At 35.2% G+C, this 27842-nt stretch overlaps 1 protein-coding gene across 1 annotated transcript in view; it reads right to left on the reverse strand.

Annotated features, from left to right (window-relative positions):
* Positions 1-27416, reverse strand: part of LOC145669609 (calcium-responsive transcription factor-like) — a 126243-nt gene extending 98827 nt beyond the window's left edge. The window contains exon 1 of the mRNA XM_081737835.1: positions 27262-27416. Within this exon, the coding sequence (XP_081593961.1) occupies positions 27262-27308 (47 nt within the window). The 5' untranslated portion in view covers positions 27309-27416. The remainder of the gene's footprint in view (positions 1-27261) is intronic.
* Positions 27417-27842: the final 426 nt, after the last annotated feature.

The following is a 27842-nucleotide window of genomic DNA, read 5'->3' on the forward strand; positions in this document are numbered from 1 at the left end:
ATTGACAAACCCGACTATGTTATGATGTACAGTGGAACGGTAGAGCAAACAGGGCAGTGTGGAGTGGGATTTATGGTCAGGAAGAGACTAATGAGAAGTATTTTACAATTTGAACCTGTAAATGAACGAATATGCAAACTAATAATTAAAGGAAAATTTAAGAATATAACACTTGTTTCGGTATATGCCCCAACAGAGGAGGAAGGAAAAGAGGAATTTAACGATAACTGGTAGAAAACCTGTGACCAAACACCAAAATATGACATGCTAATCGTTTTAGGAGACTTTAACGCAAAAATCGGGAATAAATCATGTATTGGTAAACAGAAAATGTGCACCCTCAATTATGGATGTGAGAAGCTGTCGAGGCCCAAATCGTCATTCAGATCATTAAGTAGTGAGAGCTAAGGTTAAGAGAGAGAATAAGCAAATGGCACGGGATAAAGGGCAAAAGAAGAAGGAAATGGAACATCGATAACTTCAAAGATGAACAAATTAAGGAAAAGTATAAAACGACAACAAGGGAAAAAATAAGAGGGGCAGTAATTCCGGAAGAACAGGCAGAACAAGTGGAACAAAGGTGGAAGGCGATTTGAAGTGGTGTTGAAGGACACAGCAGAAGAAGTGATAGGAAGACAAAACAAAACGCCGAATAGGGACTGGTTTGATGATGAATGTGGGGGGATAATAACACAAATGAATAATGCTTCAAAGAGAAACAAGAGGAAATTATGAAAAGTATATAGAACTGCTACATGAAGCAAATAAAGTCTGCAGAAGAAAAAAGAGGGACAGCTTAAAACAAACCCTAGAAGAGATCGAGCAACTAAACCGAGAGAATGAGATAAGAAAGCTCTATGCTCCAATTAATAAAATGTTGAAGGGATATCAGCCTAGACTACAGATTGTAGAGATAAAAATGGGAAAGCATTGGAAAAGGATAAGGTGATGGAAAGATGGGCCGAGTACTTCCATGAACAGCTGAATATAGAAGAGATAAGAGACGACCAACAAAATGACGAGCAGAAACTATACGAACCACAACGCGACGAGGAAGAAAGAGTAGCAAACCCAACTGAGGAAGAAATGTGCGCAGCAATTAAGAAACTGAGAAATAATCGAGCTCCAGGCGAAGATTACATCATCGCAGAAATGGTTAAATACTCCGCATCTGAAGTTAAACAAGAAACTCACAAGCTTATAAAAGTGTCATGGGAGGAAGAAAGAATGCCCAACAGCTTGAAAGTGGGAATATATCCAATTCACAAGAAAGGTCACAGGCTGGATTGCGCAAACCATAGAGGAATCACATTACTTAACATAGCATACAAAATAATGTCCACTGTAATAAACGAAAGACTGCGGAAATACTCTGAGAATATAATCAGGGAATATCAAGCAGGATTTAGGCCCAACAGAAGCAGAACCGATCAGTTATTTACATTATAACAAATAGTAGAGAAGCATAATGAATATAATATTACTTTGCACATGTTATTTATAGATTTTAAGAGTGCTTTCGACAGCATTAATAGAACGACCCCAATTAACACATTGAAGGAATTTGGCATACCTAGGAAATTGGTGCGGTTAATAGAAATGACAATGGAACAAACAAAAGCCAAGGTAAAAATAGGAAACAATATCACAAACTCATTTGAATATAATGATGGAGTCAAATAGGGAGATGGTCTCTCGACGACACTATTCAATATAGCATTACATAGAGCAATAAATAAAACAGACAAACGAGGAACCATATTCACCAAACTGAGCCAGATGTTAGCCTACGCAGATGATGTTACAATTATAACGAGAACTGAAACAGGTATACATCAAATTGGAAAAAGAGGCTGGAAAAATGGGGTTAAGAGTCAACGTAGGAAAAACTAAGTACATGATAATATCCACAAAAATGAAAGAAAGGAACATAACGGAATTGAAGATAGAAAACAAGACCTTCGAGGCTGTAAGAAGCTTTAAATATCTAGGTATGACACTGAACAATCAAAACGGAATGAGTGATACAATAAGGAAAGAATACAAGCAGGGAACAAAGCATTCTATTATAACATGCAGCTGCTGAAGAGTAAATTAATTAGTAAGGACACAAAAATGAAGATTTATAAACAATGATTCGGCCGGTAATAACCTGCGGGGCGGAAGTATGGACCGTCACGAAGCGGAATGAGAACATGCTCAGGATATTTGAAAGAAAAATTTACGGACCCGTGAAAGAGGGCGACGAATGGAGAAGAACTAATGAGGAAATAGCTGATATACTGGGGAATCTGGATATAGTTAGATTCATTAAGGCTCAGGGGTTAAGATGGTTTGGACATGTGGAAACAATGACGGCTGACAGACCGCCGCAGAAAGTCCTGTACGAAAGAATGTATACAAAGAGAGGAAGAGGAAGACCCAAGTCGCGATGGATTGACGATGTAAGGAGAGATCTGGGAAAGATGAAGATAAAAGGATGGGCTCACAGATTGAAGAACCGTGACGAATGGAGGCTAATAGTTGAGGAGGCCAAGTCCCACATAGGGCTGTAGCGCCGGGTGGTAAGGAAAGAGAAATCACATTTAAAGTTCAAACATAAATCCAAAATCAGGTTTTGGGAACATAATTAGCTGTTGTAGCTCTTCTTGTTAATAATATTGTTTGTATATATCTATCGATCTATCTATCTATATTATATATATATATATATATGTGTGTGTGTGTGTGTGTGTCTGAAACCCAAAAGCGGATTTTTGGATTTATATCTGAACTTTCAAATGCAACTTCTCTAAAACACTAACTTTTGACTTAAAGCACACCCATCCGCCAATTAAAACTGCAGTTCATTTCAAAGAAAACATTCACCAAATAAATCAATGGGCTTTAAAAAAAAAAAATGGCTTGGTACCAAACTTCCAACATCGTTACGCACTAACGTTGTAATAATTAGGAAATCACTAGAGTAAAATCTGCCATATTGGCAACAATCTTTGTCACTTGGCTATGTGCCTGATTTCATCACGTTATGTGGAGACATTAAGATATGAACATATCAGCTGTACAAAGGCATACAATCGGAACTGCAAATATGACCAAAGCTAATTTATACACAGCGTAGTCCCGGTGTACACTAAAATCCTAGTATTAATTTCCTTGACCTGTGTCATAGCGAACACTATCAAATATGGTTGGGTATAGAAAAAAAAATCGGTCTCCACCACCCCTATAGCCATTCAACGCTTTCATACTGCATAATAAATCTCCTATTATAACGACTACACTGTAACTCTAGAAGAGAACCTTAAATGTTGATTATTGTTTTTGATTTAAATGTAGGTATATGTATAAACTAACTTTAACACTTATTTCAAACAAACAAACAAACGAAAACTTTATGTAAGTAGTTAACATATACCTACCCTACTTCTGAGATTATACTTAGCTACTGGTATAACGTTACCACATTGGAAGTACTAACGTCATGTTTATAATATTATTGTCTGCTCAATTTTTCAGGAAATCACATTACATGAGAAACTTAATTTATCAAATATAAGACTGTTAAACACTAGCTGTTATCAAGATTTTCTCAAGAAGTGTTCTATATTCATATTGTCAGACTTTAGTCTTTCATACAGAGGCACGTATTATATACAGAAATGACAAATAAAGAAATGGGTATACTGTTTATTTATCACTGACCACACAATACACAAATTACTTCAAATGCCTCGACACTTCCGGAAACGACACAATCTTTTGTCTATCGTCATATGCACTACCTTCAATAGTAATGAGGCTTCTAATCAGCATTAAATTCGCTTTAATTACTCAATACCTTGAATAATAACTTCTCTAAAATTGAGGAGGACTGAGGTCTGGGCTTCGTGTTGACCAGTCGACAGTAGTAGTGAATTCGCTTTACTATGGCTGTTGAGATCGGTTTGTCACTGAATCTTGTTGAAATATTCAGTACTTTTGAGCGAACGCAGCAGTACTTTAAGGACTACAACTTAAATCTTCATGGTAGTTGATGACGTGTGTCATAGCCCTCCCACTTCACAGAAATGCATATAACACCCTCGTACAACACACTTAATCAAACCATTACTGTCATCGAATACTCATCTCTTTCAACCTTGTGAAATTTTCAGCAGCTTCCTGAGATTAATTTGATTGTTCAATTTTGCTTTTAGAAGTAAAATGTTTTCATTTGTGAAGATAATCTATGATTCCCATTCGCATCCTATCGCAACTAGCTATTTGGTAGAGTGATTCTTATCTGTCGTAAAGTTGGTGTCAGCCACTGTCCAGTACTTTTTCAGTATGCTCTACTCGAAGACCGTGTAACATGCATCGTCATGTTTTTTTCATTTACAGTATATTTTTTCTTTCTTCTTACGAAATATCTTTGAATTTTTTCAGAGACTCATGTTCCTGTCATCTATAGTCGATGCCTTCTTACCATGTCATCGACAGATGTCTCATTCTGTTGTTTAGTGGTCTAAAATAGAAGCCTTCTCGTTATCTGCAACAGTAATACCATCTTAACAGTTCATCACTGGTGTCTTGGCATATTTATATAAGGTGATCACAGCGATATAGTTCTCTTTGACCCACTACTCCGAGCTGATTATGCGGCAATTAACCTCGAATTGTACTGTTTCAAGTAGTTCAGATCATACCAATGCAGGCATGCCACTCATACCTACATTACATAAATCTGTGCATACTAGAGATACGTTCCTTAATGTTAGGACGAACGTATTATAAAATGGTCATAATTAAGTACGTGGTGCATCAAAATAAAAACAGAAATTAATACAATACTTAGGGTATTGAGTTTACACTTAACTCAATCTGGAATCAACTTCGTGATCCATTACCTACTTTTAGTCTCAAACTTGCTTAAGTTAGATTTATATATTGTTACTCTTTCCGACATATTGAAGGATGTAGGATGTACCAACTATGTCATGATTATATCGAATGAAATAATAGGATAACTGTATGACACTTATCTCAAACATCCTAATGAAAAGCTCTCGCAGACTAGTTTCAGCGATAACGTATCGTTATCATCAGTGTACTTATATATATATATATATATATATATATATATATATATATATATAAATGGTGTGGAAAGATCTATATTCTAATATTTAAAAAAAATCAAGGGACACTAATTATAATTAGTATATTTGGGATAATTTGTAAGTATATTCGTATTTTTAAGTCTGAAAATAAATTGCGATCATTCACTAGTGCTGTAGGTCAATTACATTAACTATTAACAAACATGGAAGCTTAAATACTTAAAATTTTTATACACAAGATATTATTTTATTAGAAATGAATATTCATACGTTATACTTTGCAGAGTCGGAGAACTAGACTATCTTCCTGTAAATAACGAAAGCAGGAAAATGTTTCTTCCATTAGGTGTAAGTAAAGCATCAAGCCATCATTATAGAAGGACAGCATTCAAGGACCAGCAAGTGTGATTTTTTTTTTTTTTTAACTGTGTTGCAAGTAACATCGTTATCAGCACCTATAGAGATAGTGATACCATCTTCCCATTTGGTACGCTAGTGCCCATGCATTCGAATATAAGTCTCGCCTCATAATAATCGCTTTACACTTTTACATCAAAGTTAACTCCTTTAATATTTGACCATGTACTATTTAGAACACTAAAAAGATCTCAGCACCAGTTTGGAATGTAGTTTAATCTAATATTTCTTTTTTATTATTATTACCTTTTCTCAATTAAGAGCTCAATATACTTTTCCTATGATATTAGATTTAGCAATTCAAATAAATCAAGGCGAGCGTGGTCATCACTCCATATAATGAGTGATTACATCAAATATTCTGAGCTAAGATGGGTCACGTTGCAATAGTATTAGGACTCAAATAAATATCGTAATCTGTCGACACTTATAAACTTTTATATTGGTAATCAAGGAGGACTGTTCCTTTTTATAGACAAGGACACATACAGAAAAAAATTATTTATCAACCCATAACCATTATTTCTACATGATGAAAATGTTGCATAAATATAGTTCTTCGAGCAACGTAGCTTTTAAAAATAATATCTCAACACAGGAAAAGCAACAACTTATCGCTGCAACTAATCAAGTAAATACCAAACTGTTACTAATACGTATTATTTATTTATATATATATTTCTGGGCATTATAGTCATCTATGCCTTAAGCCCAACACATATAAGAAATGACGTCCCTGGATGAGCATACTATCCGGGGAAGAGGGTAGAACAAAAGCGGCCTGAGGCTTGTGTGTTAGATACCATTCCGGCATTTGACTGACGTGAATGAGGAAAACTCAGTAAAACTTATCTCAGGATGGCCGGTCTGAAAAAGGTGTTACATCTTTACAACCGAATGTTGTTATTAATATTAAGAGTCTTCATCCCGGCGAAACTAAAATACCCCTAATTTTACAGTAATTATGTGCTATCTTCAAATAGATAAAAGATAATCGAAATGTGGAACAAGAGCGCCCTAGACAACAATATTTTACATGAGAAACCGTTATCACGTCTCACTTAACTGCTTTCAATTTCGAGCCATTTTGAAAATCGGCATTTATTTTCGCGTTTCTAAACAGCTGAAAACGGAAAGCCACTAGGTGACTTGTGATAACGGTACCTCACGCAAAATAATATTGTCTAGGGCGCTCTTGTTCCATATTTCAATTATCTTTTATCTATTTGAAGATATCACATAATTACTGTAAAATTAGCGGTATTTTAATTTCGCCGGGATGAAGACTCTTAATGTTATGCTGTTTGACCACAAAGATGTTCGAATTAATAATTCATTGATTCAGTTCTTTTGTACTCAAGAAGCAAGCAAGATGGTATATGAAAGAACCATATAGATGTGGTATGACCCTAAGCGTAATTTGTAGTATACTGGAATATGTGATGCGAGTAATATTATGGACTACGAAACATCAAAAATGTGCATACTGTACAGAAGTTTATTTTTACGTATATTATATTAGTAATGCTAAAAATGAATTTCACTTCGTTAAATCACAATAAATTTGCAATTAATAATTTTTATACTGTTTTAATATGACTACTCTAAGAAGCATCACCATTTTAGTGCATTTATGTCTATGGTTACCAAAACTTTATTACAAAATTTACGTCACTACCTGCAAAAGAATAGCTGTTGAAGATCACCTTCAGCTTTGCATGTAAGTTAGTGCCACTGGCTCCAACTTATATAATTGCATTATTTTTTGGACAATTTTACACCCCTGCAAGATGCTCAGTTCGTCTGATTTTGAGTGGTTTCTTCGAAGCTACTATTCGAATATTTGTTACAAACGAGAACATCCTCGGTTTTCGTATAATTTAAATTTTGAGGAAAATTTGCAACAGAGTGTAACATGTACACAATTCACCTTTATTCCTCACTTTCACTCAAACACAACAGCATGAAATTTCTACGCAGAGCTCAAATGAGAGCACAGGAAATGCAGTTGTCTGAAATTCAACTTTTTAAGAATACGAGCAACAAAAAAAGGGTTAAAATCAAGAATACCATAATTCTAGTTTTTTTAGTGTTTACTTACATATTTACACCTGTGCCTTCAAAACAAAAACTAATTAAAAATATAATTCTGTTAACAGGGTGTTTATTAAGCACCCCAAAATATAACTGCCAATTCACACCTCCACATATATGCAGAAAAAATGTTAAAAAACAGTTGTATAGAGTTGTATTTTTAAAATATAAGCCTCCTGTTTGATCAGTTCTTACCTTAATTATGGTGTATATACAGTTATCAGCAAAAGTGCGTACCCAACCAATAACTTTTCTTCCGCCATATGGAAATTTGATTTTAAGATTTCCTATATCATAACAAGATTTCATATACCATAAGCAGTGGCGTATTTACGATTTTGTTTCGGGGGGATGCTTTGCTAACTTTATTCCTAGAAATGTGAACATTCTGCAAGATATTTCATTTACTTTAAACCAGTAAGTACAATTTCGTGGGGAGGGCTCAAGCTCAAGCCCGGAAGTCCCCCCCCCCCTTAAATACGCCACTGACCATAAGATTTCCTATACTATACCATTACTTTTTAAAAAAAAATAAAATAAATAAGAGAAGTGTACTTCAAGTTCGCTAATTCGTCAATGATGAAATAATATGTTGATATGGAGAAGCCTAATAAAATGTGGTTCAATAATGGAATGCTCACCTCGAGTGCAAGAGATCTCTGATCGATCCCAGACTATATGATTTTGTAGCTGACATGTCCGTGGATTTTCTCTAGGCCCTTCCCACATTCGCATTCCACCGATCAATCCAAAATGTATTCAGTTTAATTATTCATACGTTTCTTTTAATATACAAGGCAAAAATCATACGATGTAAAACTAAATAATGTCCTTTCATGTAGCTAGAGAATAGAACGTCCCAAGTTATGCTCTGCAAGCTAAAGGAGACAGCGATTAATAAAAGTGGAAAAATATTAAAAAAAAAAAAAAAAAAAAAAAAATGATGGAATGAGAATTTAGTAAGAAATACGAAAGTCCCAAAAAAAAAAAAAAAAAAATTACCGCACACAATGTTGTCCACCACAAATACTTATGTCTAGGGTTGAACCACGGACCCTCTGCACCAGAGCAACCACGCCCCTCTCATATTGTTGACAGGTAGATACACCAAAGACGGTTCAAACGTTGTAAGAATGTTCAAATGTTTCTTTTTCATTACTTTTTTTATACATACAATAAAACTTATTTCAACGAAATCCTAACATACTGGATTTCGTTGTTAAACAGTTTCTCTACTAATATATTTCAAATGAACTTGACCAATGGAACTATTTTTTTAATGAAATATCATGTTCAAACAAAACAAATGTAGTGAATAAGGCACATATTAATTCAGAAAACATATTCCACTTATTTATCTTTTTGTACTTTGTTAGTATTCATTACACCAAGTAAGAATAAAACATTTTAAATTCTACTTGTAATTCAGTTTTTTATTTTTATTTTATTTTATTTTTGTATTAGAAAAATAACGCTGTAGGAACTAAGTCCTCGCCGCTACAGTCACAAATTGCCGCTACTCACAACAATTAAAAGGAATGTCTCTGAAGAATTAAACATAAGCGAATGATTTTGTAGACGTTCGCACTAGCCCTAGAAGGTCGTGCAATAAATACTGGAAAATAGATCGAGATCTGATTTACCTTTGGAATAATTTTTCATTAATTACACAATAACGAGGTTCATACAATTACATTCTGTTAAATATACTTCCTTCCGCAGCACCTTAATGTATTTTATGGTAATTACCATTTATTACAAACTGCAAGTTTTTATTTAACCTGTAATCACTCAAAACTTTTAATTTTCTATGAAATGGTATTAAAAAAACGTTTACCGAACTGCAAAAAGATAGATTTCAATTAATTCAATTTTGAATTCGCGGTCCCGGGTTCGATTCCCGGTGGGGTCACTCGCTCGAAAAAGTGTAACAGCTTTTTCAGGCCAGCCACCCTGAATGAGGTTTTCCTGGGTTTTCCTCATTCACACGAGGCAACTGTCGGGGTGGTACCTAACTTATAGGTCCCAGGCCGCTTCCTTCCTTTCCCAATCCTTTCTTCCTTCCCTTTCCCCGGATTGTGGGCTCGCCGAGGGACGTCATCCCTCAAATCGTGAAGGGCTAAATGGCCTTAGATGCCGACAGCCCACAAATCTAAATCCTAAAATCCTAAATCAATTTTGAATTCGACGGGTACTCTCGTTACTGGAATAAACTGCTGGTCCTAATTTCTCAATAAATACAGACAAACATTACGGAATGGAAATCACCACGCCCGATTTTTTGCATAACAGAATTACATACTTATTTTAATACCAAAGCATTAAAACCATCCAATCCTTTACATAATGATGACCTCTCCTTCAACAAGAGACTACAGATCTTTCTTCGAATGATGATAGTAATAATAATAATTATATGTTTCATCAGTTGAGACGTATTCGTGGTGTACCAAGCTGAAGTCAAATCATGTCAATTACCTGAACTAATGAGTTCATTATTACGCACTCCATTTCTGGAAACATCACAAAAAATATTTTGGCGCCACCATCAGTTTTGCGGAGTTGCCTTGCTTAGAGGAAAAACTTCCAGATAATATTAGTTTAAGTAAAGTAAGGAGAAAAAAAAACTTGTACATACTCCACAGTATTCTAAATTAAAAAAAAAAAAAAATGTAAAGGAACCATAAATCAAAAAAGAAAAATTAGTGTGAAATAGTTGTTCTACATCCGTCATATTGTAACACCGGATTCAAGGATCCACAATAGAAAACCGTTAATTATGATCTGCTGTTCACTTCGACAGGTTAGTAAATCAAGTCAAGAAATTTATTAACACATTAACAATTATTATGTAATTGAGTGTTTTTTCGGATATTGTGGTACTTTTCTTTATAAGGCAATACAAAAAGTAAACCCAAAGAAGTGTGAGTAATAGGTTTCCAGGTTGGTTCCAAACGAGTAAATTGGTTCTGAAGATGACTTGTGTGTGGATTGAAATATTGACGTTTCTTAATGCAAAAGCAAGAAAAACATAGCAGTACAAAGGTGAGTATGGTATTTTGAATATATGTACCTTATGGATTTCATTTGTAATTATTCCAGAAACGTTTTGTCGTAGTTACAATGCATCGTAGTAGCATAAATATTAACTTGAGAAGATTAAATAGGTGAAAACGCCAGTATACAGGAAGTCCGTTAATGTACAATAAATAAATAAATTATTTTACCTTTCTATTAATTCTAGATGTGGTTACAAGGCAACAATCTACTGGCGAATCACAACCAATTTAAAGTTAGGAGAGCACAGTCGGGTAGGTAGCTTTTCCTACGATAAAAATGCGCAAGTTCCTGTCCCTTTTCTGTTTAGGATTTCTTGATTAGATTGGCTTCGATAAGGTTTGGTTATATCATAATATACAGTAGTACTTTTTTTCGTTTTCATTGTTTTAGTTAAGCTTAGTTTCCTTATCAAAACACCAGTACATCAAAAGCAACACAATTTCCTTACAATACAATGCAGCTTGTTAATTTTACTTCTAATAATCATTTACAATGAAACAGATCCTCGCAGTTCCCTTTCAGAACTGATACAGTGAAGCTGATGCTGCTCTACCGAAGTTTCTTTTTCCACTTTCTATGGAAAATCCTCCACTAAAACCAAATTTACTACGAATTAAGTACTGAGAACCATATATGAATGATCTGTAGAGGTAATAGAACTAACCTGCCACGAATGTCTAAACAAAATAATAGAAAAAAAAAAAAAAAAAAAAAACTTTGGAATCCTGATAGGAAATTAGACCGCAATACACTTTCGGATTATCGCACACAAATGTAATTACTGTAAGTACCTCTGTTTTCAATCAGTTTTGCACACAAGTTTGCTCCAGACACAAATGCGATTAATCACACAGCAATGAATTTTATTTGTGAGTAAAATCTTCCAAATGTCCATAGCACTACTGAATAACGAATCTGATTCGAAATAAATGTTTCCGAAGAGGAAGAAAGAAAAGTCTGTAATCTGCACTATATTAGTTACCGACAGTAAATTAAGATGTAGTTGACTATTAGGCAGGGTGAAAAAAAATATTAAAAAAATGATTTTTTAAAAAATCATTCTTGTTGACTTTCTTTATTTAAATCGATTTTTTTATTTGAATCATATCCTCCTTCTCATATAATACAAGTCGTGAACTGACGAAAAAACATTATTAGGAATTAATATTAAATGTTAGTTATACCATTTAAGTTGAAGTATTGGGGCTGAAGTTTGAATTAATCCCCAGTCGTTAACCTATTTCAATCCCAAACAATGATTCTTAAGCATCAAGGAAAAAGTACACCAACATGTATCAACATGACACTTTTTTCACAAAAGTTACTGATATTTGGCAGGGACATATTTTTTAAAAAATCGGAACTAGCTTGCGGCACGATATACATATAAAATACATAATTTCGCCTAGAGTTATAAAACCTTAAAAAAAAAAAAAAAAAAAGTTTCGGACACCTCTAAATACGCCCCTATTATCTGGGAACAAACAAACAGATAAGCACACAAAAGAATTTTTGTCTTAAATGTCCAAGGTGATTTACCCGTTGGGATAGTTGAGGATTTATAAACGCTATGTTACCAAAAGAAGAAAGCAGGATTGTCCCATTACTTTTTTTTTTGAAAGGGGATTGTCTAGGATATTGATTTCCAGTGGTGAAGGATCTCTGCACAATGTTTAAAAAAAAAAAAAAAAAAAAAAATGCAAGTATATAGTTACAAGTATCAATCCATTACAAGTGCTACACTACAGTTAAAATGCATCGAAAACACGAAAGAGACACAGTTCAGTTGTCAAAAGGCATGCGATAAAAGCAGTTCGCCAAATTTGTGGTTCACCAGTACGTGTCACCTTTTGTGAGGATGCTGCTGATTGATTGAGTTGTACGGTGTTTAATGGTGTATGTATCCAAAATATCGGAAATTAACTCTGCCTTAAGGAACATCAAGGTGGGTACTTTAGAGCTATATTATAGATATCAGTTGCGAGTTAAATAAAATCGTGATGAATTTTAAGGTACCACATGGCTACCGGCTGTTGGCTATAGGTTTCTACTTGCTAACACCAGTGCTCACTTCCAATTCACGATGTTTAAAGATGTAAGCGTTGCAGTTCTTACTCGTTCAACACGAAGGCATCACAATATTAAACGAAAATACTTATGAAGTTGAAAACATTTTTAGTTTATTGAATTGCTAATTTCAGTTTTAAGCGAAGTATACGGAAGTGGTATGCTTAGGAACCAGTACGTACACGTTTAAAAGCTGTGTCTGTTATTTATCTTTTATGCACAATTACAATACCATATCAAATAAAACCAGATTTTGATTTCATGCGATGAACATGTGAGACTGAGGTAACGGAAACTGATTTAATGTATGGCAATGCTTATAAGTGATAATTATTACTATGAGTTAATAAAGGGTGCAACTTAGAGAAGAATTCAGGAAGAGTACGGTACCATAAAAATATGGACACATGAAAAGATTGGAATCAGTGTGTTAGAAGTACTAGTACAGTACGTTGCAGGTAACATTCGTAAAACTAGAGATGTGGGGAAAACAGTAGGAATAGACGAAAGCAAATTCGGAAAAAGAAAATACAACGCTGGGATAATAGTTGACGAACAATGGATGTTTGGAGAAAGTGCAAGATTATTTTTTATTCGAGTACCGAACAGAAAAGAAGGTACCTTGCTGTATTTAATAGACCTTTGGACTGAACCAGGAACAACAGTAATCACGGACGGCATTCAGTATTTTTCCCAAATCCATCGACGTCTCCGGAGACTGTACTGTCACTTAAGGCCAACATACACTAGCGTATTTTCAGCGCGCATTTTCGGTCCGTAAAATGATGTCGTAAATTTCGGTCCGTAAGTTGGCCCATACACCTAGCGTAAAAATAGGCGCGTAAAAGAAGAAGAAAAAGAAGCGGTCATTTTTCGCTCTTCCTCTTGCCTGTTGTTTGAGCACATGGTCGTTTTCCAGTTTACTCAAGTTGCTTGAACAAGGCTTTAAGTGCAGGAGCTATAAACATTGTGTTGTTAAGTAAAAAAATAAAAAGAAAGCATAGAAGAAACAGACTGGGAGCCACGCCGAAGAGGATTAAAAATTCACATTTATCTATATTACGTCCAAGCAGCTCAATCCACTTGGCCTAGTTTTGGTACAATCTTACATCATTGTACTTAGTGATCTGAGATCACTAAATATTTATATAAATCGTACTTCGAAGGAGGAGGACACAGGACAGGGAAAAAGTTATATTCAATTTTTTACGATGTAAATTGCAAACATTTAAATTTCTAAACAGACACAATGATGATTTAATACAATCTGAACGAACTTGATGTGTGGTTTCCTCTTACCTTCCGAAATAAGCCTATTGTTTGGAACTGCAGTTTACAAAGAATAAGGGAGTAAAGGAGTGTTCCGATAGTTGAATAATTGATTGATTTTTTTGTTATACAATGTTTTAGACTGTTGACTTTGGTGGTTAAAAAGTGGGCTACTGAATGATAAATTCAATTTAAAGAAAATATGATTTATTAATGGTTGCAGCTTTCGTTTTTTTTTCTTACAAAATTAACGAAGAATATAGTAGTAACAAATAGAATAAATTATCCCCTCACGGGATACCAATTTTTATTATGTTATCCACAGCTCAAAATAGGCCAGAAAGGAAAAACAAGACTTATACAACTACCTCCAGCCCCAGGGGCGTTGTTAAGGGGGTAAAGGGGGAGCCTCCCCCTCAAAGTTACCAATTTCTTGACAAGTTGGCAAATTAAAATACCTAGTTGGCAACTTGAAGAATGCCGTTTTGTTCAATTGACTTATTTGGTTTAACATTTTTTTAGATATCCAGTTGCTGTAACTTATCAGTTCTTTTATAGATTTGGCATAAATTTTGTGTAGTTTCCTATCTTGAAATAAATTGATATATTCGTTTAAAGCTCCTTTACTTGTTGCATGTGATCACACTTCACTTTTGTTCATTTGATATTCCTAAACATTTTGAAGAATCTTCAATAAAAAAATGGAGAAATTGTACCACTGACAAAAGCACAATAGAGGTGGCGTACAAAATTAAAACAAAGACAGATAGAAGAGGCTTTTCGGTGGCAGTTATATTGGAAACAAAAGCATTTGATACAAGAGCGTATACAAGACAACAGGCATATTGTGGAGATTAATGAAACTAATAAGAATTGATATTAATAAAACAAGAACAAGGCAGTGACTGGTTAGTATAAACTTTTTATTTCAGTTCTGTTTTGCAGTAAGACTTTCTATTCACAGGGCTTTTCTAGTAGGGAGAACTGAACAGAAGTGTGTTTTGGGAATGTTATAGCCAGTGCCTTGTATAAGGGGGAGAGCGGGGCGATAGCCCCGGGCGCCGAAGTAAGGGGGCGCAAAATTGGGATAGAAAAAGAAGAGAACGAAAGAAAAAAGAAAGAAATGAAAAATTAGAGGAATATTACTAGTATGTACTTAAATCCTCTTTCTGCTTTAGGAGGTGGTCCTATAATGTTACTCATGTTAGGAAAATATATGTGCACATATATAAAATGGAAGGGAAAAAGTAACAAAATTTGCTCAAAATCAAGGAAAATCAGGGTTTATTTCTGAAAATTTTCTTACGCTTCGTGTCAACCATGGTAGCGCTTCGCGGTTGGTATGTCGATCTCACTCATATGTACGGGGGCGCCATCGTGTACTCTCGCCCCGAGGAAAATATATGCGCACATGTATAAAATGGAAGGAAAAAGTAATAAAAAGTGCTCAAAATCAAGGAAAAGCAAGGTTTAGTTTTGAAAATTTTCTTACGCTTCGCGCAAACCATGATGGCGCTTCGCGGTTGCTATTTCGACCTCACTCATATTGTACGTGGGCGCCGTCGTATACCCTCGCCCCAGGCGCTGATTTCCATGGCACGGCACTGGGGGGCCACAGTAGGTTTCTCAGGCGTTCGATGGGGGGAAGCTACAATGGATGAGTCGAGTCATTTTGTAAACCTAAGTGCATGATTCCAAAAGTCACATTCTGGAGGGCCAAACAATACGTCTGCTGGGTGAAAGCATAGACCGGCGTGTCTTTCACTTTATTTTCATACAGATGAGTTGTCATTCCTACCTTATTTTTAATCCCGTAGTTGCTTCTTTCGGAAAGTTAAACAAAAATTGAAGTTCTTCCTTTCTTTATAGTACGTATTTATAAGTCAAAGCATTACGTAACCATTGCATGTTACGTAGTTCACAGGGCCGCAACTATGGGAAAGAAAGCAATTCACGTGCCCCGGGCGCGTGACTGGTGGGGCGCCTAAAGGGAGGTTAAATATTAGTATTTTTCCTGCCGGTATTTAATACTTTTCATCAGAATGCGAAATCATGATATCGAAGTGGGAGGAGACTGGAGGACAAAAAAAAAAAAAAAAAAAAAAAAAAAAAAAAGCTCTGCGCACTTCTCGTAAGGATTGGCTGGCGGGGATTACCTAAACTATGATAACCATGAGTTGTCAAATTAACAGTTGTGCATCATGGGTGATGATAATGATCCTGAATTGAGCTGTGAAATTGGACTCGAAACCGGGGGGTTATTCGTATTCATATCTCAGATGGGGCATGAAATGGGACGAATATGAAAATAAGGTTGCTGTAAAGTTTTCCACAGGGTTGGTAAGTGTGGCATTTTTTTTTATCAAGACTTGGCAATTTCAAGTTTCATTTCTTCCCCCCCCCCCCCCAATCTTGTAACGCTCGCTACGCCGCTGTCCAGCCCCATTCTTTAGAAATAGTTTGATCCTTGTTACCTCGGCTTTTGTAAGTTGAAGGGATCCTCCCCGCTGCTTCCACCTACCTTTTTTTTATTTCAAAGTTTATCTTGCCATTTAGTTTTTATCTAGTTGTTAAAAATCATTTAAATATTTATTTATTGAAAGGTTGGGTGTTAGCGGACTTGGGTAATTTCATCACCGGAATTTTCGTCACCGGTAATTTTGTCACCAAAATATTAGCATGTAGGTTATTTCGTCACCGGAAATTTCGACATAGTAATTTCGTCACTTGTAATTTTGTCACCAAAATATTAGCATGCAGGAAATTTTATCATGGTCATTTTTTCATCTTTGTTGAACTAAGTAGAGACAAAGTAAACGACCGAAACAGCTGACCTTATCTTAATCAAAGTTGGAAAACAATTCAGTTAGTGTTCGACTCTGGAAAATCAAAGTTTCGGATACTCGAAGCAAGAACAAACAGCAGTAAAATAGCATAATGTCAGTTTCAGCAAATGTTAAAAGCACAGGCAAAATGGGCCAGTAATGGATTTATATATCACTATTTACAAATATAAGTTTTGGCAATATTAAAATTTCAGAACAGAAAATTAGCAAACAAAATATAACTTGTATTAATGCAATAAATGGTTTACATGTTCATTCTACTATAGGAAACAACAAGCAATTTTTTTTGAAACATTTAGTTCCAGTGTTATACGTTAAGCACAAAGACTAGAGCCGTTTCTAAAAGATCTGAAACACTCTTCTGGTTTGCTGTTTGGGTGGTTGCCCCACAGCATCTTGATGAAGCACAGCTGAAACCGTTGCTTCAACTTGTTGAATTTCATGAATAAGCTTCCAAATAGTTGCGTGGGACATTCCTACTAGATGATGAAACTTCTAGTTCCACAATTCACAAATATTAATTATCCTAGAATTGCTGCTAAAGGTAGCTTGGTGAACGTTCCAATTGTCTGGGGGACGGTGGCGTATTTACGATTTTGTTTCGGGGGGGCTTTGCTAACTTTCGGGGAGGGCTTTGCCTGAAAATGTGAAAATTCTGCAAGATATTTCATATACTTTACTATAGTAAGTAAGATTTCGGGGGGGGCTTAAGCCCGGAAGCCCCCCTAAATACGCCACTGCTGGGGGATATAGACGGGGCACATTACGCAAACAAATATTCCAAGACCGAGCTTTAATAGGGCGATACGTGTTTGACACGTAAGTGCTATCAAAATAGTCCAGAAGTTCCAGCTTTTCCTACAAAGTCACTTGTATTAATCGATGCACATCTGCTATTGGAAGAAATGCAAATCTGTTTATTTTCTCGCAAAATAGACGAAAATTTTAATTGCTTTTGTACCGTTCTAAGAGTCCAAGCTCTTGGACCTTCCTCCATGTTGACTGAGTCAGGTGAAAAAAGTAACGCTATACGCTGGTGAAGTAAACGTCATTTCCGCTTCCTGTTCAGCTAGCTGGTTACAAACAAACCAGCTTCGAGCGGGTTATATGAAGAAGTTTACATGGTACTCGCCTATGAAAATGATTTGTTTCGTTTTCGTATATAACCATAACAGTTTAAGAGGTGCATGCAATGTTTTTTTTTCTTTCTTTCTTTCTTTTTTTTTTCCCAAGAATGAAATTAGAAATATTGTACTATATAACATATTAAAGAGAAACAAAAACAAAGCCACACTGTACAACAAGTGATATAGTGATTAATTACTTATTGGGCGAACAGATATATCTCAATCTTTTTGAAGAACACTTTCTCTCCTTGCATATTCTGCTAGAAAGAAATTAAAATACACAAATTTTTCCAAAGCTCCCTTGTTCTATCTTTTTGTTGTTGTTGTTGTTGTTGTTGTTGTTTGTGACATGTTTAGGCTAATTTCGCTGTTTAATATATATTAATACTCAGAACACTGAAAAATCGTTTCTTAGTAAACTGATAATTGAATCACACGATTAAAGGCGTACTATAATCTTCGAACATTGCCTGCCCCAGCATGGAGTGTGATACTCGCCTGCCTCCGCTCTTTCCGATCCTCACCAGCGTAAGTTTGATAACAATTTTACCTTTGTGATTACATATATGTATACAAATTTGAAACTCTTGATACAATTGAGATTTGCAGGCAATGGATGATTTTAAAATTGGTAAATCGGCATTACACATATACATATGTAGGACAACCGCATTTAAGTAATCACAACCTAACCTAACCGTACCTTACCGCATATGAATTTTGGTAAGAGTATAGTACAGGAGTATAGTTTAAACCGAATTTGTTAATTTGTCTCATCCCGTTTGACATAAAATATAATTGCTCCATCCTATCGTTCTACGCTAAATACGCATGAAAAATACGGGATCATTATTTGTAAATTTATGTGTGAAATTTGTCTAATCTACGAAAATACTTCTGTGCAAGAAAATTATTTGTAAAGGGAGAACATAGAAACAGCGTTAAAAAGGCGCCATGGTTACTAAGAAATTGAAATGCAAATCCACTTGTAGTGACTACTAGCCCTGGGTAGTGTACGCTTTTCGTACCTGTCTTTCTTTCACGCATACCCAACTTCATTGATCCGCCGCTCCCTACAGATGCATCCTTACATGCGCTGGAGCTTCAAGCTGCCCTTAATCATCATAAATGTAGTGTTACGTGAAGTGACCACCCAGCGTAAATTGGTACCGTACGTGTTCTTATAAATTTTAATATATGTATATGCTGGCATGTTACAAATCTGTACGTCGTTTGTGTTAGACGCAAAGAAAATAATTCAGATAGCATTAGGACATTATATAGGATAGTTACAGAGTTATACATTTTAAATTACTTAATTATTTCTGGTGACGCATTTTAACTTTACCAGTGCCAAGCAAAGAATGGACACTCGCTAACAAAAGAATGAAGAATAAATTAGCAAATTATTTCCATGAAGATGCTAAGTTTCTGAGATTATGTATTCGTAATTATATGCTTTAAAATGCATTGGTTATTCTAGCGCTGTACTTCTTTGTTCCGAATATCTGATCACTAATTTTATAAACAAGTTTCTTCCATATTAAACAGTTTCACTGAAGCTAAACAAACAATATGACAGAAGTATATAGCATAACCATTTTCAATAATTTTAATTAAACTACTCAATCTAAAATTATTATTAAGGGGCGCTCATGTACATGGTTGTGATTCTCACTCACTTGTTGTCCAGCAAGTTATTGGCGATTGAAGGAATTAAAATGTAGAGTAATTTTATTTCATATTATGATAAATATAGCCTTCCTCTAGGTATAAAGTAAATATATTCACTGCTATTCGTGAACATGAAGCCTTTTTTTTTTTTTTTTTGTAATTTTAAGTTCGTCTTTCACAAGACGCACAGCTGCCACATACAACGCCATTAAAACTGCCTTGATAACCACCTTAGCAACAGATTGTTTGTAACCAATATGGCTGCGCCCAGTAAAATTCACAGCAGACGACTTCAGCAGCGTATAAACGAGTTGGATCTCCAAAAGTTGCATTTAGGCCTACAGCCAGCATTTACGCTATATCAAAATCCATTACCATAGTTACAGGTCCGGATATTCACTAAATTCACTGCACTGATGCACCACCGCACGAAACAGTTCTTCATATGAATTTTGTGTCTTGGTCTACATTAGGGCGTATACCTAGTAAAGGAAGTCACCTCAAATAACATATACTTTTTTTTTTTTTTTTGGCGCCATTGAAAAGTTGGCGATCACCATCCATGTTTCACTTTTTAATAGCTTCATAAGGCTATATTTAAAGGAAACATCCGGAAATATTTATACGTTTTTCTTTCTTTATAGAAATTTGATCTCCACATATATCCAATAACAATTTGCCAATGTTTACTCAGAGTTGAAATATAATATAATTCTTTTAATAGCTCCTAAAAAAAAGCCACTCTTTTCAAATGACTCTGTTAACTTGGAAGGTCCAAGAGTTTGGGCTCAGAGAACGGTACTAGAACGATGAAAATTTTCGTCTATTCTGCGGGAAAATTAACAGATTGGCGTATCTTCCCATATTTGTTTATTATTTTCTGTTCTGAAATTTTGATATTCGCGAAATTTAATATTTCTAAATAGTGAATAATGAACCCATTAGTGCCCCATGTTGCCTGTGCTTTTAACATTTGCTCAAGCAGACATTATTTTCTTCTACTGGTGTTTGTTCTTGCTTCGAGTAACAGAAACTTCAATTTTGCAGAGTTCAACACCAACTGAATTGTTTTCTAAGTTTTATTAAAATAACGTAAGCTGTTTGATCGTTTGCTTTGTCTCTATTTAATTCAACAAAGGTGAAGAAATAACCGTGACAAAATTTTCTATATGACAATATTTCTGTGATACAATTACTGGAAACTTTTATCTCTTGTCTCAAATACAATATCTAAAATATGTAACTCTTTATTTAATAATAATAATATATTTTGATTATGCTGCATAGTTTTGGCAGTTGAAGATTAAAGAAAACAATTTCAAAAACTTTTTCGAGTTCATTCATTGTACTTGTATTATGTTCTAAAAGACACTGGTGATGAAATTATCGTGACATTATTTTCGGTGACGAAATTACCTATATGGTAATATTTTGGTGACAAAATTACCGGTGACGAAATTACTGTGACGAATTTTCCGGTGACAAAATTACCGTCGCCCGGTGTTAGCATGCGGGGTCAGGTTAAATTCAGTTCTACTCTGGTTTTCGTTTATTGCCAGTTTATCACTGTTTATTTTCATGGTTTCTTTAAATGTAGTCTTTAGTAATTTACTGTATTAAAAAAATGTTTTAAACTTAATGACTTTTTTCTTCGTTCTTGCTGTCGGGTATGTGACATGAGGGTAAAATCCACCCGAACTTGAGGGTTTCCACATATACATACAAATCAATTGAGTAGTAGTAAGGGCGAACTCAACATCGGATAATTTTCTTTAAATTCGAGTGATAAATTTCTAAACTTAATACCTTTATCAGGTTTCCAAGGGAAGGTTTTCGAATTTTCTTCCTATCCCCCAAAATAAAGGAAGTTCACTGATAGATGAAAATAAAAAGATAAACACGATTTTATCGAAAATGACTAACGATTCTTCTCGTACATCAATATTTCATTACCACTTTTACTATTTGGCATAAGTTATTTCTGTGGTAAAAATACAAAAAGGTTAGTTTACTCTTGCCTATGAGTTTTTTCGAGATATTTTCCCAAACACGAGTCAGTTAATTTTGTTCGTAATTGATAAATAAATGGTTTATTAATAACCGGACAATATGACGTAACTAATTTTCCCTGAAAAGATCCACAACGGGTAGTTTACTCTTGAGGGAGAATTTTTTTCGAATTTCTGAAAAACGCCTTAGGTGATAGTTCATATTTCATAAATAAATGTTTAATCAATATGGAAACATCCACACGAAGCAGTCTTGAAGACGAGTTTCTACTATGTTCAATATGTAATGTCTATGAAAAATATACACTATTAAGTAGCAGATTGCGTCAATTATGTCAATTCTCCTAATAATGATGCATATACTACATACAAACATAGTAAAACGATTGAGTTGTTCGTGAAATAAATTATTTAAATGACAAGTATTGAGTGTTACATAATATTTTATGGCAATATACCTTAAGTTGACATTTATCTAGGAAGGTTTGATAGTACTCCCAACACTGAGATTGAGAAATGCTTTAATAAGTTAATATAAATTTATGAGTGTATTTCCTGTAAATGGGTGTAATTTTCAATTGTGGTCTTTGTTATGATCTCTTTTGGGCTTACATCTATTGTACTTTTCAGGTAAGTGTTCGTAAACATATCCCCATCGTGATGAGATATAATACAATGTTGAAAAATATTCAACATGGCCGGCACCTCGAATTGAACCAGAACTTTTACGGCTGGGAAGCAACCATACAGAAAAAAAAAAAAAAAAAACTGTACAACGATTTGCTATTTGACTTAGTATATAAGCATTGGAACAATATACGAAGAAAGAAACATTATATATCGTGGTTTATTGAATTTTTTTACGAGTAATATCAAGATCGCGTGAAAAAATAGTTACTTTCTGAACCTATTTCGCTATAAATTCTTGTAAAGTTGAGAAAGTATTTAAAATAACAAGCAGCACATTGTCAAAATAGCAAGAATCGTCATCGAATTTCGATATTCAAACTCAATTATTTGCTCCGTGTTATCAGGGAAATATCGGATAGTATCTTGTTCAAGGTAAGGATTACTACTATTTAAACTTACAGATACAGCACTAGACCATTTTACCCTGAAACATTTTAACAATTTGATAACAATTTAATAATAATTTGAGGTCAAGATGGTACAAGACAACAGCGACATTACAAAAATAGCTTATTTATAGATGATCTGAAATAATACTCACTTGAAAAAACGTCTACAGTTTCTGGTAACTGATTATAGGTACTGATCTAATTTTGTTTAGAAGAGACCTTTGGATAATATTAACTCTCACAGCTCGAGTGTAAAAGAGATCACTAGACCGTGTTGTTCTCGCGGGTACGCGAAAATTGATCTGATCTGAATCGAACTGTTCATATGATATGTGGCCATTTATAATTTTTTGGAAAAATATTAGGTCAGAAATTTTGTTTCTCACTAGGGGAGGTTTGATATTGAGGGATTTTAAAACGTTATTTTTTGGAAGTGTTCGGAGGTGAGGTACTCGGTAGGATACAATGGCTAAAAAGAAATTAATTACGGAATTTAATTTTTTAAATGAGTAGGGCAGGCCATAGACCAGATAGGAGAACAATACTCAATAGTGGGAGCAACATATGATTTATAGATAATTTTCAATTCGGCAAGAATTGGCCAAATGCTATTGACAGTCATGTTTTTTTTTTTTTTAATATCACAACAGAGGGCCACAGCGGCTCAGTGCTAAAGCACTTATCTCTGGTGCGTGGGGTCCCTGGTTCAATCCCCGTGCAAATAAGTTTGTGTGGGCTACATCATGTCCGTGGGTTTTTTCAGGGTACTCTCGTTTCCTCCCAAATTTCATTCCACCAATTCTCTCATCATCATTCACTTGCCTTAATTATTGTATTCTTTATTCTAAATGGCATAATCGTGGGAAGTTAAACTCAAAGATTTCATTTCAGTATCACAACGTGGGTAACTCTGAAGGTGTGACTTCATCTTTATATGCGCCTTTACCTGTGTGAAAAAAAAAAAAAAAAAAAAACTAATGTCCAAACATTAAATTAAATCTTAAATTCCTAGTCGAAAGGCATGACGTTCGATAAGTTTAGCGAGCCTATATGAGAAGTAGAACCCGAACTGCATGAGCTCCCGCCTAGAATCGAACAGGGCGCCCCGCACAGAGGACGGGTACGCTGACTATATAGCCACGGAGGAGCTCTCATAATTTGCGAATTCAGATTAGGAAGTATTGGATTTAAATACCTTTTTCTCTGTGCACTCAAAATTAATTATGAATTTTAATTAGGAAATAATGTCTCGTTTTGTGCAATAGGAAATATTAGTTTAGCCGAAATCGTATCTTGTATGGAAAGACTGAAACTAGATTGGAATGATGATTTCTGGTGAGTCTACCAGCAAACCTCAGCAACGATTCGCGAGGACAACACAAGAACAGGTTTTCTCTTCTGAAAACAATAAGACCAGACCAGGGAGAAGGCCGTGGAAAGGGCAAGAGACCACCTGCTGCTCGAAAACCCTTTCATCTGAGCCGTTTTTACGCGCCGTATTTACGCTCGAAGTTAAAAGCAGCCAGACTTCTCCAGCGTATAAAAATTCGGTACGTAAACGTACGCCAGGACCCATACACTAACGTATTGACAGCTGCTAACAAGACTAGCGCATGAAATTTTATGGCTACGGCGGAAAAATACGTCAGTGTATGGCTCGCATTACAGTGAGCCGTTGTAAACGTTTTCGTTTATGTGTATACTCACAATCGCTAACTCACTACCCCCTACGGTCCCACCCCCTCGCTAATGCTTGGTCCCCCTACTGCGCTCCTGCCCTGACTCGGTTAGATAACATTCGTGCTTTGTAATGTCCACCTATTACAAGTTGATTCCTGTTTTATGCACTGTAGTTTTTGTCATACGTTCAGATTGTGTTCATCAAAATTACAAATAACGAACCATAATCGCTACTAGATGAGCCAGAGTCACTACCAAGTGATTTTCGGGGGTGCTCAATAATACCTATAATCAGCGACTGTTGGCCATCGCACAAGAAACCATCCAGTAAAAAGTACAATAACCTTATACTGAACCGCTGTAGATTGGGCAACACATACGAAGAGAACTGAACGGATAAGTCTTAAAGAAAATCTCCGAAGATACAACCGGAAAAAGGATTTCACATACTACACCAGGGTGTCAGACAGTTTCATTTTCAAAATTCCAGTATATTTAGTAGAACTATCAGCAAAATTCCAATACCTATTACAATGATTTTTTTAAAGTTCTTTAGGAATAATAAAACACTCTTGATGATTTCAGGTTTGTAATTGTTTTACCATCAAAAGAATATTTATAATAAATTTAGTTACCCTTTATTTTTTTGAAATACAAATGATTTTTTAACATTTTTTAAAGGGCTTCCCAATTCCCCTCACAGCTCTCCACTCCACCCATTGTTCTAAATGTTTAATTACAAAATTAATTCAACTCTTGCTTTTGAAAAATTTACAATCTCAATGAATACAAAATTGTTCCTAAGACTATTAAAACAATTACAAAAGAGTATTGTTGACAAATTGCCAGTTCTACGATTTTTCCAATATGTGGATCAAAATTCCAGTAAATTTTCAGTATTTCCAGTATCAAAATTAAATATCTGTATAATTCAAGTATTTCCAGTATCAGCAGATACCCTGTACACATTTAACAAGGTAGCACTTAACCAAGGGAAGCCCTGCTCTTGGGAGTTTCTACTTAAAAAAAAAAAAAAAAAAAAATAATCCAGTATAAGGTGAAGTTACTTATGATGCAATATTTATTTTACGTGAATACACACCATTGCACACACTCCTGCTTCCAACGTGACGTACCCCTGAGGGGCTCTACGGCTGCGCTCCCACCCTGACTCGGTTAGATAGCATCCGTGCTTTTTATGGCCCACCTAGCTCCAATTAGTACTATTTTATGCACCATTAATGCAACTTCTGCCTTAAGAAGCATTTTCTATAGCATTAAGAGTGCATCTCCTGTAAAAAGAAGTCAACATTTTACGTAAAGGTATTCAGGTGTGGATACAAGGGGAGGGCTATCGCCTCCCCCCCCCATGATGCTCAGGTATACACTAGATAAAATGGGCTTCAATCTTACTTTCTTTACAGTGGACAAAGCGGCAAACTATGGTTCAGCCCCTCTCTTGATCATATCCTGGATGCGTATGCTAGCATAAAGTGGCGGCCTTTGTGTCAAGCATATTAAGGTATTGGATAGGTTTCATATTTCTGGACCTAATGTCCGGCACTTAACCCAAATGGAAGAATTTAGTTTATACGTATTCTCACCAGGAATAGGATATATCGGTTTCTTCGTGTTTCGTACTTGCTTTTATGGTAACCATTTACACACACACATTATAAAGCCGTAGGCAATCCGCGAGTGTAGAGGAGTCAGGTAGAGAATGTCTCTGACAGCTCGCAGTGACGTTGCCACTATTCAAGTGTTAAGGCTTTTTTCGGTGCATTTAAAATGGCAATTTAATTAATGATGTGACACAAGAGTGACCGTGATTGGTAACAGTAGTACCAAAGCAGGCGCTGCATTTTTCTTGCACATGTGATAAATTTCAGTGATCATTTTTTGTTGGCCCTGCTATAGAATCTTGCAACGACGTATAAGTTTTATTTAAAGGATAGCGATTTGAGTTTAATTTTGGCGCACCACATCCACATTTTTGATGATTGACAGGTAAAATTCAACACTTTGGATGAAAAGACATGTTTATAAGGAACAAATTCCTGCAGTCGCCAGTATTAAGTACAAAGTAATGCAGCTGTATTTTAAGTTTACAAGTGTAAGGATACTACAGTCTAAAATTATTACAAGTGCTACTTAAATTCGTATCATTTCCAAAAATCACTTTTTTTCCACTACCCTCGCTTCGCGCATATTCACAATCGTTGACGCGCCTGTTCTCTTCGGACGCACCACGCGCGAGCACACCAGTTTTGCCCTGCCCTATCTGCGGCCACCTAACGCAGGTTGGTTTATTTTTAGCACTAGATTTTATGCTACACATCCGAAAGCCGTACTTACACCCAGTGGAAGCCTTTACAGGGACAAGAAGGAAATTATAATTTTTCAACAATTCTTTCCAGTGGTGCGCCAAAAGTTAACCTGTACGCTAATTTTACCGAAAAAACGCTGTATTTATAGCCATAACGCCGAAGCTCTTCTAGTTATTTGTATCAAAAAATGCACCACCACCCGAAAAAATAAAAATGAAAGTATACACGCAAGAATTTTAGAGTTGGACCCCTATTATAAATCTGCGTCTTTATTATTTTCACGCCACTTGTGAAAGGGTTACTATACCGGGCCTAATCTGAAGCTATAACTCACAGCATGGGAAAAAAAAAAAAAAAATAAATAAATAAATAAATAAAAGGAATGATCACTTAAATTTTCCAGAATTACTGAATTCTAACCTATTCTTCACAGAGAAAGCGAATAAACAAAAACTATGTTGACACGAAATTCGAAAATGATTACAGCATAATTATGTTGTAGAAACTTACCTTTCACTCATTTTCAAAGAATTCACATCTAAAAGTTTTTTGTCCATCTTCTTGCTTGAATCCCTTTTTTCTCCTCGATCGTCTCGTATCGATTAACGCAACACAGTTGCCAGGTCTTATTGTAGATTTCGATGAGTGGAACACAAAGGTACAAATAATTTTACATCCGACTTGGGAACTTCAGATGATTACTTCTCAAATGACAATGAAATTACTGTAAAATTGCTATTATTTCAAGTCCCAAAAATCAGGTGAATTTTTCTATACGATTGTGTTCCTCTCATCGATAACTCAAAAAAAAAAAAAAAAAAAAGCCACAACGCTTCTCAAGTGCAAGTACCAAAAAGGGTACTGATCAAGTTTAGGGACATCACATTTTGCAAAATTTACATATAAAATCCAGCACACTGCATGGAAATACATGTTTATAAGGAATAAATTTGTGCAAGTGCCAGAATTAAATCATAAGATATACAGCTGTATGTTTTATGTTTACAAGTGTATGGTCACCAATGTAAAATTATTACAAGTGCTATACAACGGTTCAAATAAGTGTGTTCATGACTGTATTAGGTTCTATA

The sequence above is a fragment of the Thermobia domestica genome, chromosome 14 (assembly GCF_964235325.1).
Source record: "Thermobia domestica chromosome 14, izTheDome1.hap1.1, whole genome shotgun sequence".
Taxonomy (NCBI): Eukaryota; Metazoa; Arthropoda; class Insecta; order Zygentoma; family Lepismatidae; genus Thermobia; species Thermobia domestica.